Consider the following 12,501-nt stretch of genomic DNA (forward strand, 5'->3'; position numbering starts at 1 on the left):
CTCCATCCATGGGATTTTCCAGGCAAGGGTACTGGAGTGGGTTGCCATTTCCTTCTCCAGGGGATCTTCACAACCCAGGGATTGAACCCAGGTCTCCTACATTGCAGGCAGATGTTTTACCATCTGAGCCACCAGGGAAGCTTATTTATCCATAGGTGTGAGTGGGGTATTAAAGTCTCCCACTATTATTGTGTTACTGTAAATTTCTCCTTTCATATTTCTTAGCATTTGCCTTATATATTTGTGGTGCTCCTATGTTGGGTGAATATATATTTGTAATGGTTATATCTTCTTCTTGGATTGATCCTTTGATAATTATGTAGTATCCTTCTTTGTCTTTTCACAGCCTTTATTTCAAAGTCTATTTTGTCTGGTATGAGTGTTGCTACTTCTGCTTTTTTTTGGTCTCCGTTTGCATGAAACATCTTTTTCCAGACCTTCACTTTCAGTCTGTATGTGTCCCTTATTTTGAGGCAGATCTCTTTTAGACAGCATATATAGGGATCTTGTTTTTGTATCCATTCAGCCAGTCTTTGTCTTTTGGTTGGGGCATTCAACCCATTTATATTTAAGGCAATTATTGATAAGTATGATCCCGTTGCCATTTACTTTGTTGTTTTGGGCTCAAGTTTATAAACCTTTTCTGTGTTTCCTGTCTAGAGAAGATCCTTTGGCATTAGTTGAACAGCTGGTTTGGTGGTTCTGAATTTTCTCAGCTTTTGCTTCTCTGTAAAGCTTTTGATTTCTCCTTCATATTTTAATGAGATACTTGCTGGGTATAGTAATCTGGGTTGTAGGTTTTTCCTCTTTCATCACTTTAACTATGTGCTGCCATTCCCTTCTGGCCTGAAAAGTTTCTATTGAAAGATCAGCTGTTATCCTTATGGAGAGCCCCTTGTGTGTTATTTGTTGTTTTTCCCTTGCTGATTTTAATATTTGCTCTTTTTGTTTGATCTTCATTAATTTGATTAGTATGTGTCTTGGGGTGTTTCACCTTGGGTTTATCCTGTTTGGGATTCTCTGGGTTTCTTGGATTTGGGTGGCTATTTCCTTTCTCATTTTAGGGAAGTTTTCACTATTATCTCCTCGAGTATTTTCTCATGGACTTTCTTTTTGTCTTCTTCTTCTGAGACTCCTATGATTCAAATGTTGGGGCATTTAACATTGTTCCAGAGGTCTCTGAGGTTGTCCTCATTTCTTTTCATCCTTTTTTCTTTTTTTCTTCTCTGCTTCACTTATTTCCACCATTCTATCTTCCACCTCACTTATCCTATCTTCTGCCTCAGTTACTCTACTTTTGGTTCCCTCCAGAGTGCTTTTGACCTCAGTTATTGCATTATTCATTATTGATTAATGCTTTTTTATTTCTTGTAAGTCCTTGTTAAACAATTTTTGCATCTTCTCAATCTTTGTCTGTAGTCTATTTATCTGTAACTCCATTTTGTTTTCAAGATTTTGAATCATATTTACTATCATTATTCTGAATTCTTTTTCAGGTAGACTCCCTATCTCCTCCTCTTTTGTTTGGTTTGGTGGGCATTTATCATGTTTCTTTACCTGCTGAATATTTCTCTGCCTTTTCATTTTGTTTAGATTGCTGTGTTTGGGGTGGTGTTTCTGTATACTGGAAGTTTGTGGTTCCACTTTATTGTGTGGTTTGCTCCTTGTGGGTATGGTTGGACTAGTGGTTTGTCAAGGTTTCCTGGTTAGGGAAGCCTGCATCAGTGTTCTGATGGGTGAAGCTGGATCTCTTCTCTATGGAATGCAATGTAATGTCCAGTAGTGAGTTTTGAAGTGTCCATGGGTTTGGTGTCTTTGGACAGCCTGTATTTTAATACTCAGGGCTATGTTCCTGCGTTGCTGGAGGATTAGCTTGGAATGTCTTGCTCCAGAATTTGTTGGTTCTTGGGTGGAGCTTGGTTTCAGTGTAGGTATGGAGGCTTTTGGATAAGCCCTTGTCAATTAATGTTCCCTGGAGTCAGGAGTTTTCTGGTGTTCTCAAGTTTTGGATTTAAGCCTCCTGCCTCTGGTTTTCAGTCTTATTCTTACAGTAGCCTTGAGACTTCTCCATCCATACAGCACAGATGATAAAACATCTAAGTTAATGGTGAAAAGCTTCCCCACAGTGAGGGACACCCAGAAAGGTTCACAGAGTTACATGAAGAAGAGAAAAGGGAGGAGGGAGATAGAGGTGACTAGGAGGAGAAGAGGGTGAATCAAAAGGGGAGAGAGCAATCTAGCCCGTAATCAATTCCCTATGTGCTCTCCATAGTCTGGAACACTCAGAGAGGTTCATGTAGTTACATAGAGAAGAGAAGAGGGAGGAAGAAGATAGAGATGACCAGGAGGAGAGGAGGGGGAGTCAAAAGGAGAGAGACAGATCTAGCCAGTAATCAGTTCCCTGAGTGTTCTCCACTGCCCAGAACACCCAGAGAGATTCAGAGAGTTAAGTAGACAAGAGAAGGTGGAGGGAGGAGATAGAGGTGACCTGGGGAGAAAAGGGAGAGTCAAGAGGGGAGAGAGCAATCAAGCCAGTAATCATACCCCTAAGTAAAAATGGGTACTGAAGATTGGATTCTTAGAGGTACAAAAGTGATAACAAATACCAGAAAGCAAAGATTAAAAATCTAGAGCAGAGGTTAGACTCTCAAAAATACAATATTAAAAAAAAAAGAAAATTGCAAAAAATATAAAATCTATATATATGGATTTGCTTTAAAAATAGGGTCCTTTTTTCCCCAAGGTATTAGTAGGCTATAAAAATGAAAATTAAAGGAGTAATAAAGAACTTAAAAATTAAAAAAGATAATATTAAAAATATATCTAGGAATTTCTCTGGAGCTGTTGAGGGCAGTGAGGGGTCAGTTCAACTTCAGATAGTTCCTTTTTCCAGCTTATACTTCTTCTCAAGGTCTATAGGCCCCTTCCAATGTAGTCAGTGTTAACTAGAGGGTTTTAATCTGTTGCACCTGTCACTTCCAGACCGGTTCCCTCTTCTTTGTTTATTTTGGCTTCCTCTGTTTGCAAGTCTCTTCAGTGTCTAATTTCCGCCCTAACACAAGGGGGCTAAGGTGGTCACTTATTTAAGCTCACTTGTTCAGTTGTGCTGTGGGGAGGGAGTAACCCTGCAAACAAATATCACTGGTGTGTGTGGGGCGTGTTCACAGTGCCTGGGCCACACTGGGTTTGCCCCAGCTCACGACGTGTGTGCTTTCCCGGTCTACACTGCTCAGGCTCCAGGCTGCTCTATAGGGAAACTGTCCAAAGCAGGCTTTGGGTTGCATGCACTTCCCAGGTCTAAGCTGCTCAGGTTCAGGTCCTCAGGTACTCCACAGAGGCACAGACTCTGATGGGCCTGCAATTTGTCCCCTTCCCAGATCCGAGCAGCTGCAGCAACTAGGTGCTGGCGAGTCCACTCTCCCAGGTGGTCTGTGCATCTTAATCACCTCCCCCATCTCCCAGCCACTTGGTTTCCCAGGTACGCTGTGAATGCACCGTCTCAGGTGTGCTGTGTGTCTCCTCTGGGGAGCTGATCTCTGACTGCGACCCTCCTGGTGGATGTCCACCATCCAAAATCCCAGGAAGACGTGGTTAGCAACTGGGAGCCTGCTCGCAGTTTGGAGGAGGATGCCATCTCCAGGACTGAGATTGCCCCTTGCTTTCTGTCTCTGGCTCTCACCCGCCTGCCTCTCTGCCTCTAGCGGGGGATGAGCCAGTCTGCAGCTGGCTAACTCTCCTCTGGTATTTGCTCAGTCCTTTGTTCTGTGAGTGGGCCCAGCAGTGCCTTAGATATGAGCTTTTCACGGGAAAGTTCTCTCTCTCTTTTTTTTTTTCTTTCTATCTCTGGCTATCCCATGGTTTTGTGTTGCTATCTCACTTTAGCTCCCTCAGATTGCCCTCAGGGGTTTCAGGCCCAGTCCTTACCCTAAGCAATGCAGCCTGCGCCTCCCTGTTCAGCCTCTGCTCGCTGGTGGTGGACGCAAGCGTCTGGGCTACTTCTCCACTGGGAGTTGCGGTTAGGCATGTAATCTGTGGTTTTTGTTTTTCTTTTTTTAATTTTCCTCTCCCAGTTATGATGCCCTCTGAGATTCCAAAACTCCCCACAGGCCCTCCAGTGAGAGGGTTTCCTGGTGTTTGGAAATTTCTCCTTCATGTCTCCCTCCCCAGGACAGGTCTCCATCCCTAACTTTTCTTGTGTCTCTTTATCTTTTGCATTTTGTCCTACCTCCTTTTGAAGAGAATGAGCTGCCTTTCTGGGTGCCTGGTGTCCTCCGCCAGCATTCAGAAGTTGTTTTGTGGAAGTTTCTCAACATTCAAATGATCTTTTGATGAACTTCTGGGGGAGAACGTGGTCTCCCCATCCTATTCCTCTGGCATCTTAGGACTGCCCCCCTGCTATCATGTTTTTACCTCTGAGTTTGACATCAGGATGAAGAGAAGGCAAACCATTGGTGAAAGAGTAAATTGCTAGAACTTTTAACAGAAAGCAAATTGGTTATGTATACTAAAAGTCTGAAAAGTATGCAGTCTTTGAACCAGCAATTATATTTCAGAGAACTCATTCTGAGGAAAAAGTTTGTACAAAGATTCAACTACCAGAGTATTCAATACAATATTATTTATACTAGTGAAAAATGAGAACTTCAAAGATAATGGAATATTATTTACTCATGTTATAACTCTATATAGTTTATAATACATAAAATATAAATATTAATATTTTATGGTTATGTTCATAATATATTTTTCAGTTAATATGTACATATACATATATGTATGTATGTGTGTGTGTGTGTATATATATATATATATATATATATATATATATATATATATATAGGGTTGCATCTTCATAAAAGAACTATACATACACATGCATACATACATTTCTTCCTCTGGAAGTGTATATACTAGGATTTTAATAGTAATTCTCTCTGAAGGAAGAGTTTGGCATGTTCAGAAAACTTTCAGTTTTCTTCCCTCTCTGCTCATGTCATTTCCTAATTTTTCTTCTATAAACATATACTACTTTTATATTAATACAAAACTTTTTCAACAAGGAAAAAGAAATACTGTCCTCTAACATTTATCAGAAAGATCTTCACTATTCACAAATGCACTGGTGGTTGTGTTTGTTTTGTTTCTTTGGTTGGTTGGTTGGTTTTTGAGGCTTTGATTGTTAAGATTGAAGAAACAAACTATAATGATGAACCAAAATCATGAAGATGGCTCTCTCCATGTATTGAATAAAAATTACTTTAGTAACAATAAAGAATTATCTCAATATTTAGTATTAGTCACCTCAGAAAGACTACAATAACAAAAAAATTCTAAATAGAATCTGAGCAAACTAAGGTGTGAGTCATATTTATTTCATTAAAATAAAGTCATTCTAAATAAGAAATGTTAAGGACCTTCATTTTTATGAACATTCAGATTTTTATTCTTCAGTTATGGTCATATTATTTTCCTTTTCAGAGGAAAAAGATTATTATTTGAAAACATTTTCACTTAATTTTAAATAATAAAGCCATGTGTGAATAAGTCTTTTGATTATGAAAGTAACATGTTTCTATGAGAGAACATTGGGAAATGTACCCTTGACTTTACTACCCAGAGATAAACACTAAAAACATTTTGGTGTCCGTGCATAGGATTGTAACCAATCTTATATTTTAAAAACAGTTGATCCATGTTTAGGTATTTGAATTCTCTGAAAGTCTGTGAGACTCATATAATTACATTTTTCTCTACTATTTCTGGCATTTGGGGATAAATATAGTAAAGCAGCATGACCCTAGATTACTGTTTATCCATATCAATTGCAACTGGGGCTAATGTTTTTCATCTTGGATGCTACTAGAGTTTTCTGCAAAATAATAATATGATATCAGAAACCCATAAAAATAATACATTCATGTTCCTCTTAACTCTTCATTTCCTCTAGGACAGATATCAGTGGATGGATTTATGCGCTATCTGAGTGGAGAAGAAAATGGTGTAGTTTCGCCTGAGAAACTGGATTTGAATGAAGATATGTCTCAGCCCCTTTCTCACTATTTCATTAATTCCTCACACAACACCTACCTCACAGGTATGAGTTTATAGTTCTTTGACAATTATTCTAGCCAGTCTGACCGAATGTCACCAACCTCTGCTTTCTGTTGTTCAAAAGTACAGGTGGATTTCCTTTCACTTCCTGACTAGAGGCTGTTCCATGACTAGAGGCTTTTCCCAAAAGTAACAATATCATTTATTCACATGTCCTTCTTGCCTGGAGATCGCCATGGACAGAGGAGCCTGGCAGGCTACAATCCATGAAGTCGCAAAGAGTTAGACACAACTGAGCAACTAATACTGTAACACACTTCCTATGTTTTCAACTCATCTAAAATGTATCCATGTCTGATATCTTCAGACCAATGGAATTTTTATGTAACTGAATTCATTCTTACAGTGGACTTCAATCCATTTATTATCCTGTCTAGTTCTCTGGACCATTTTCATGTACAGAAAAGTTCCAAAACCCTAAATAACTTCGGCTTTAAGGTAAATTAATAATTTTGCTCAAAGTGGACAAGACTTTATTATTGCTGTTGTTTAGCTGCTAAGTTGTGTCTGACTTTTGTAACCCCATGGACTGTATCACACCAGGCCCTGCTGTCCATGGAATTTCTCAGGCAAGAATACTGGAGTGGGTTAGTGGGTTACCGTTTCCTTCTCCAGGGAATTTTCTTGACCCAGGATCAAACCCACATCTCCTGCTTGGCAGGCAGATTCTTAACCACTGAGCCACCAGGGAAGGGACACAGCTTTAGACATAAACAAATTTCTTGTGAGCAACAACTTATACTTTGTTGTAAATATTATAATAAAGGAGGAAGAAAGCAACACTATGTTTCCTAGTCAGTTCAGTTCAGTCGCTCAGTCGTGTCCGACTCTTTGCGACCCCATGAATCACAGCACGCCAGGTCTCCCTGTCTATCACCAACTCCTGGAGTCTACTCAAACCCATGTCCATTGAGTCGGTGATACCATCCAGCCTCTGTTATCCCCTTCTCCTCCTGCCCCCAATCCCTCCCAGCATCAGGGTCTTTTCCAATGAGTGAACTCTTCACATGAGGTGGCCAAAGTACTTTCCTAATTTGGCCCTAAATTGAGGATTGTCAATTTAGTAGATTGACAATCTAGTTTTAGTAGATTGTTAAATAGAAAAAATATTAAAACATATATATATTATCTCTATATAGTTTAGAATTAAAAGTTTAATAAATACCAATTTCTATAAGCTAAAAATGTTTTTATAATCATATATTTCTTGCAGAATACTCTCTGATTACTAGCTTTGGAAAGACTGTAAAAAAAAAAAAACCTACTGGTTAAAAAAAAAAAAAAACCTTTTAAAAACCTTATCATGCTCTTGCTTCACACAATCCGTTATCCAAATGAATATAGGATAGCAAGACCTTAAGACCCATAATGCAAACAAAGTAAAGTCTCGGGTCTCATTTGGTATCTGTAAGTGGTAGCTGCTCACCATGCCTCAGGGGTGGTTCTGGTGCATTTATGCCTTATTGCCTGGGGGCGTATGGTTTGTGTAGCAAGACAGACCAACAATGCCATGCGCATAATGGCAGTGAGATCCAGGCACTAAATATGTGTGGGGTTTTCACAGGGTTCAGCCATCTGACAAATAAGCAGTTCTTTCTTCTAAATTCCTTAAAGAAATCCATTCCTGTAGACATAAATGTATGTTGTGCTGGCATCAAATCCAGCATTGGCCTGATAGCCCATACTTGGTGAAAATAGCTTAGAGTAGAAATGCCTCTTAGACAGATATGTGGCCACTGGACAGCTGGAATGGGCACTCTCAGGATGGTTCTATATGATCCTAGACCATCTAGTCAGAATCATACGCTGAGTTCTACCATCAGTTGAACTGCAACAGCATGATTTTCTTGAAAACTGGATGGCTCTCAGACTACTTGTGGCCTGTTTTGTTTCAACCACATTACCTACCTAGAGAGACTCATGGTATAAAACTAATTAGATTCACGTTTGGCTCATCATAAACCCATTCTGGTCATCTCTTCTTGTATAACCAATCACATGAAAACTCATGGGCATAAAAGAGCCACCATTTTATTTTGGTCCATATTCTATAGGTCAAGAACTCAGACAAGGCACAGAGCAGATGGTTTGTTTCTGTTCTCTGTCGTCTTGGGCTGCAGCTGGGAAGCCAATGCCCAGGGTGATTTAGACACCTTGGTTGTGGGAATCATCTAGAAGCTTCTCCACAAACATGTCTGGCACTTGGGTTAGTGACACAATAGCTGGGCTCAGTTAGAACTGATGACCTAATTGCCTGTAAGGCCTCCCCGTGTGGCTTGGACTTCCTCAGGTTAGGTGGGCATCTTACATGGCAGCTATAGCTGCCAAAACAAGTGTTCCAAAGAACACGGAGGAACTTAATGGCCTTTGTGCACTTAGCCTCTGAAGTTCCATACTGTGACTGCTTTATTTGTCAAAAAAGTCACAACCCTACCCAGTTTCGAGGTAGGGGGTGTAGACCACAGCCCTCAATGGGAGGAATATTAGAATATTTTTAGTCTTCTTTTAAAATTACTACAGGTTTCATAGCTTCAAGAAGAGAGTCTCCACTTAGCCCACTTTCTTGAATTCAGTTTCCTAGGCTTATTATAAAAGTTTCACAGCTCCCACTCAAATTGTTAAGACTTTGTAAAGGATTTTTTTCCCGCCTCAGAGATCCTTAATCTTATTTGGTGCCATTGATGTATATGGCACTCTGGTGAAGCCTATGAACCCTTCTAAGGATTTTAAATGCATAAAATAATGTATGTAAAATTAAAGAGGAAATAAACTCCATTAAAATATTTTTATCAAATATTAAAAAACAAATTTGTGACACAACTGTGTATATTTCATTAACACAGTTTAAATCATATATATTTTATTAACATAATTTTTAAGACTCATAAACAAGGCATGTGGTATTTGTAACAGTTGAAATATGATATGAAAATGTCTGTGATTTCTAGTAGTTACAAAATCACAGTCCCACTAATACTACAGTGATTTGTGACCTACATTCATAACTGAAGAGAATGTTAAATTGCACATGGTGGTTTGAGTTGAAGATGTGATCATTTTTCTCATCTAAGTTTGAGGAGGTCTATAGAAACTGAAGATGCAGGAGGCCCTGGTTTGATTCCTGGGCCGGGAAGATCCCCTGGAGAAGGGACAGGCTGCCCACTTCAGTATTCTTGGGCTTCCCTGGTGGCTCAGACAGTAAAGAATCCACCTGCAAAGCGAGAGACCTGGATTCAGTCCCTGGGTTGGGAAGTTCCCCTGGAGAAGGGAAAGAAAGGCTCTACCCACTCCAGTATTCTGGCCTAGAGAATTCCATGGACTCTATAGTCCATGGGATCACCAAGAGTCCGACACAACTGACCGACTTTCACTTTCACTTTGATGGAAGCTCAAGTTAAGAGTCTAGATCTTTGACTTAATAGGATACTAAGAAATGTAACTGTGAAGACTTGGACACATGATAGAATCTTGCATTCATCATATACTTAGGACCACAAAACTCATAAAAATGTATGTTCAGGTAAATTCTAGACGTTGTTTCATCTAGAAGTCACAATATGCAGTAATTTTACAAATAGCTCCTTTTAAGTCCAAAAATGAATATATTTACATCCATTAGTATCTATGCTGCTGCTGCTGCTGCTAAGTCACTTCAGTCGTGTCCGACTCTGTGCGACCCCATAGAGGGCAGCCCACCAAGCTCCTCCATCCCTGGGATTCTCCAGGCAAGAATACTGGAGTGGTTTGCCATTTCCTTCTCCAATGCATGCATTCATGCTAAGTCACTTCAGTCATGTCGGACTCTGCGCGACCCCGTGGAATGCAGCCCATCAGGCTCCTCTGTCCACAGGATTCTCCAGCAAGAGTACTGGAGTGGGTCGCCATTTCCTTCTCTGATTACTATCTATATTATTTGCCATATAATAAAAGAGACAATGATACCAAAACAATTGAGTCTCAAGTTTGACTGGGTGTGTGTGTGTGTATATATATATCATTATGGACTTAAAGCTTTCAGAGTTTATGTAGATTCACTCAACCACAGCCTCTATTCTCCTTTTGATGTCATATTGTCTCAGCTGTGGTCAGTGGGAGCATTTTTTTATGATGGCTGCTCTCTCTTCTTAACATGACCCATTGATCTTTGAAAATGTCCTTATTTTCTGGCACATAGAGATCTTGCAGACTCACCTTGTTCCTTCCTGCACCATGCATGGAATCAGACTTTTCCCTCAATGAGCCCTTGTTGCTTTTAGTGTGAAAAATATGTGTATGAGTAACAACAATTTGAACCCTGTGCTAGGGAATGTTGTTTCTGGACCATTTCGTTGAACAAAGCAAGAAAAGAGACTTTTTGTTTTCTTGTGAAGGCACAAGAGTTCACTTAATGATTTCTATTCCTTCCAATTTAAATTCTTGATTCTATAGCTGTGCTTCCTTTATCAGTCTTGATACCTTGCAAATTATGCATAATCTCTCATTTGCTTTACTGGCAACACAATAATAACAGTAAGAAAATTGTTCGATATCAATGCAAACAATAAAACTACAAAATACTGTTAAATTTTTCTCAGCAGCTCTGTTTTTTTAATTGCTTTTTGCTAAGTATTTTTAATCCAATTAATTTCTTCATTTGCCCTCCTTCTGATTAACTTGTTTAAGTACATATGAGGTAATGAACTTGGCTCCTTTGTGTCAGTTGGGTTTGGGATGTTAGCATATTAATGGCCAATAGTTTTCAGAAAGTGAGTCATCTACTAAAAAAGTGAAGGGTTCACTATTTTTCATTGAAGAAAGAACTCCAATAGCTATCTCCAAATTTCTGAACAATGATTTCATATCAATACCATCTGATATACATGATTTCTGACCAAGTATACCAACTTTCCCCAATTTTTAAATTTCTAGTAGTATTAGAATTCACATATTTTTAAACATTCAATTTTTAAAACTGTTACCTATGTTAGATCATGTTCTGATCTTTAAGGTTATTTTTAAACTTATCTTCTTCACTTTTCAAAGCCATGTATTGTCATATCAAAGTTTGCATTATGTAAATTTCCATGCTTAGAACATTACTTTGTCCCAATATCAGTCAAAATTTTTTATTTTCCTGCTGGGGAATTAAGGAGAATTCCATATTATTAATTTTAAAAATGACATATAAATTCTAATATAGGATCTTGATATTTTCACTGAAATTCTCTTTTGAGGTAAAATTTGGTTTTACTTTGTATGATATTCATATGATATTATTAGTATCCTTGTTTTAAATATAGATAAACCTCATGTAGAACTCATCTTTCAGAGATCTTTGGGTAAATATGAACATCTGTAATATAGAAATTCAAACTTCCAAAAGCCAATCATGAATATTATAAAATTTTAATAACATCATAGAATCCAGTTAAATGTTAATATCAGTATCTAGAAAATGAGTTAGATTTTATACTTTACAAGCAATTCCTGAACAAGTAGAAACATTTTCTATAGAAACATTATTTCATAGAAGCTATATTTGGTGGAAAAAGAAAAGTTTTTCTATTCAAATGAGCCTTTAAAATGCTAGGCACAAAGAAAGATTGGCACCTACTGGAGTATGTTTCAAATACTGGAAAAAAGACTTACAGAGACACTCTCACTAAGGTTAAGATCAATCCTCCCCCCCAGTCATGACCACACTACTTATTTCCTTGGAGCATTTTAAGAACTTATCTCCTTGGAGTATTTCCTGAGAAATGCCAGTCTAAGTTCAAAGGAGAATTTCAATATTTCGAATGTTTTCTTTTGAGCATTTAAAGGGGCTGTAAAAATTAAATATACAGTATAAAAACCAATCCATTTAGCAGTGCATTATTATTATGATGATGTCTATTTCCCTGCTCATTATTGCCCCTTTGTTGACTATCAAGGCACCCAGAAGGAAAAATAAAATCGGATCACTGAGAGAAATACACGCACAGAATAAGTAGATTTTTAATTACAATGGTCATTTTCTAGGGTTTTGGATAGACTTGGCAGTACATCAGGTAGTGACTATGGTTTAAATTATTGTTTTTCCTTGAGGAATCTACCCTTATGACTCAAAACAAGATTATCTCAGGACTGAACAGTGTCCATTCATTTCAACCTAAAATTTTTCAGCTCTAAGTAAATCTTTCCATACTCCAAACAGTATGGGAGATGTTGTTGTTCAGTTGCTAAGTCATATCTGACTTTTTGAGACACCATGGGCTGCAGCACCCGAGACTTCCTTGTCCTTCACTATCACCCTGAGTTTGCTCAAACTCATGTCCTTTGAGTCTATGATGCCATCCAACCATCTCATCCTGTCGCCCCCTTCTCTTCCTGCCCTCAATCTTTCCCAGCATCAGAGTCCTTCTCAGTGAG

General features: G+C 38.6%; 1 protein-coding gene across 2 annotated transcripts in view; it reads left to right on the forward strand.

Annotated features, from left to right (window-relative positions):
* Window positions 1-12,501, forward strand: part of PLCB1 (phospholipase C beta 1) — an 854,892-nt gene that overhangs the window by 632,541 nt on the left and 209,850 nt on the right. For both annotated transcript variants that reach the window (XM_043883527.1, XM_043883528.1), the window contains exon 10: window positions 5,948-6,094. In XM_043883527.1, the coding sequence (XP_043739462.1) occupies window positions 5,948-6,094 (147 nt within the window). The remainder of the gene's footprint in view (window positions 1-5,947; window positions 6,095-12,501) is intronic.

Source organism: Cervus elaphus, chromosome 23 (genome assembly GCF_910594005.1).
Source record: "Cervus elaphus chromosome 23, mCerEla1.1, whole genome shotgun sequence".
Lineage (NCBI taxonomy): Eukaryota > Metazoa > Chordata > Mammalia > Artiodactyla > Cervidae > Cervus > Cervus elaphus.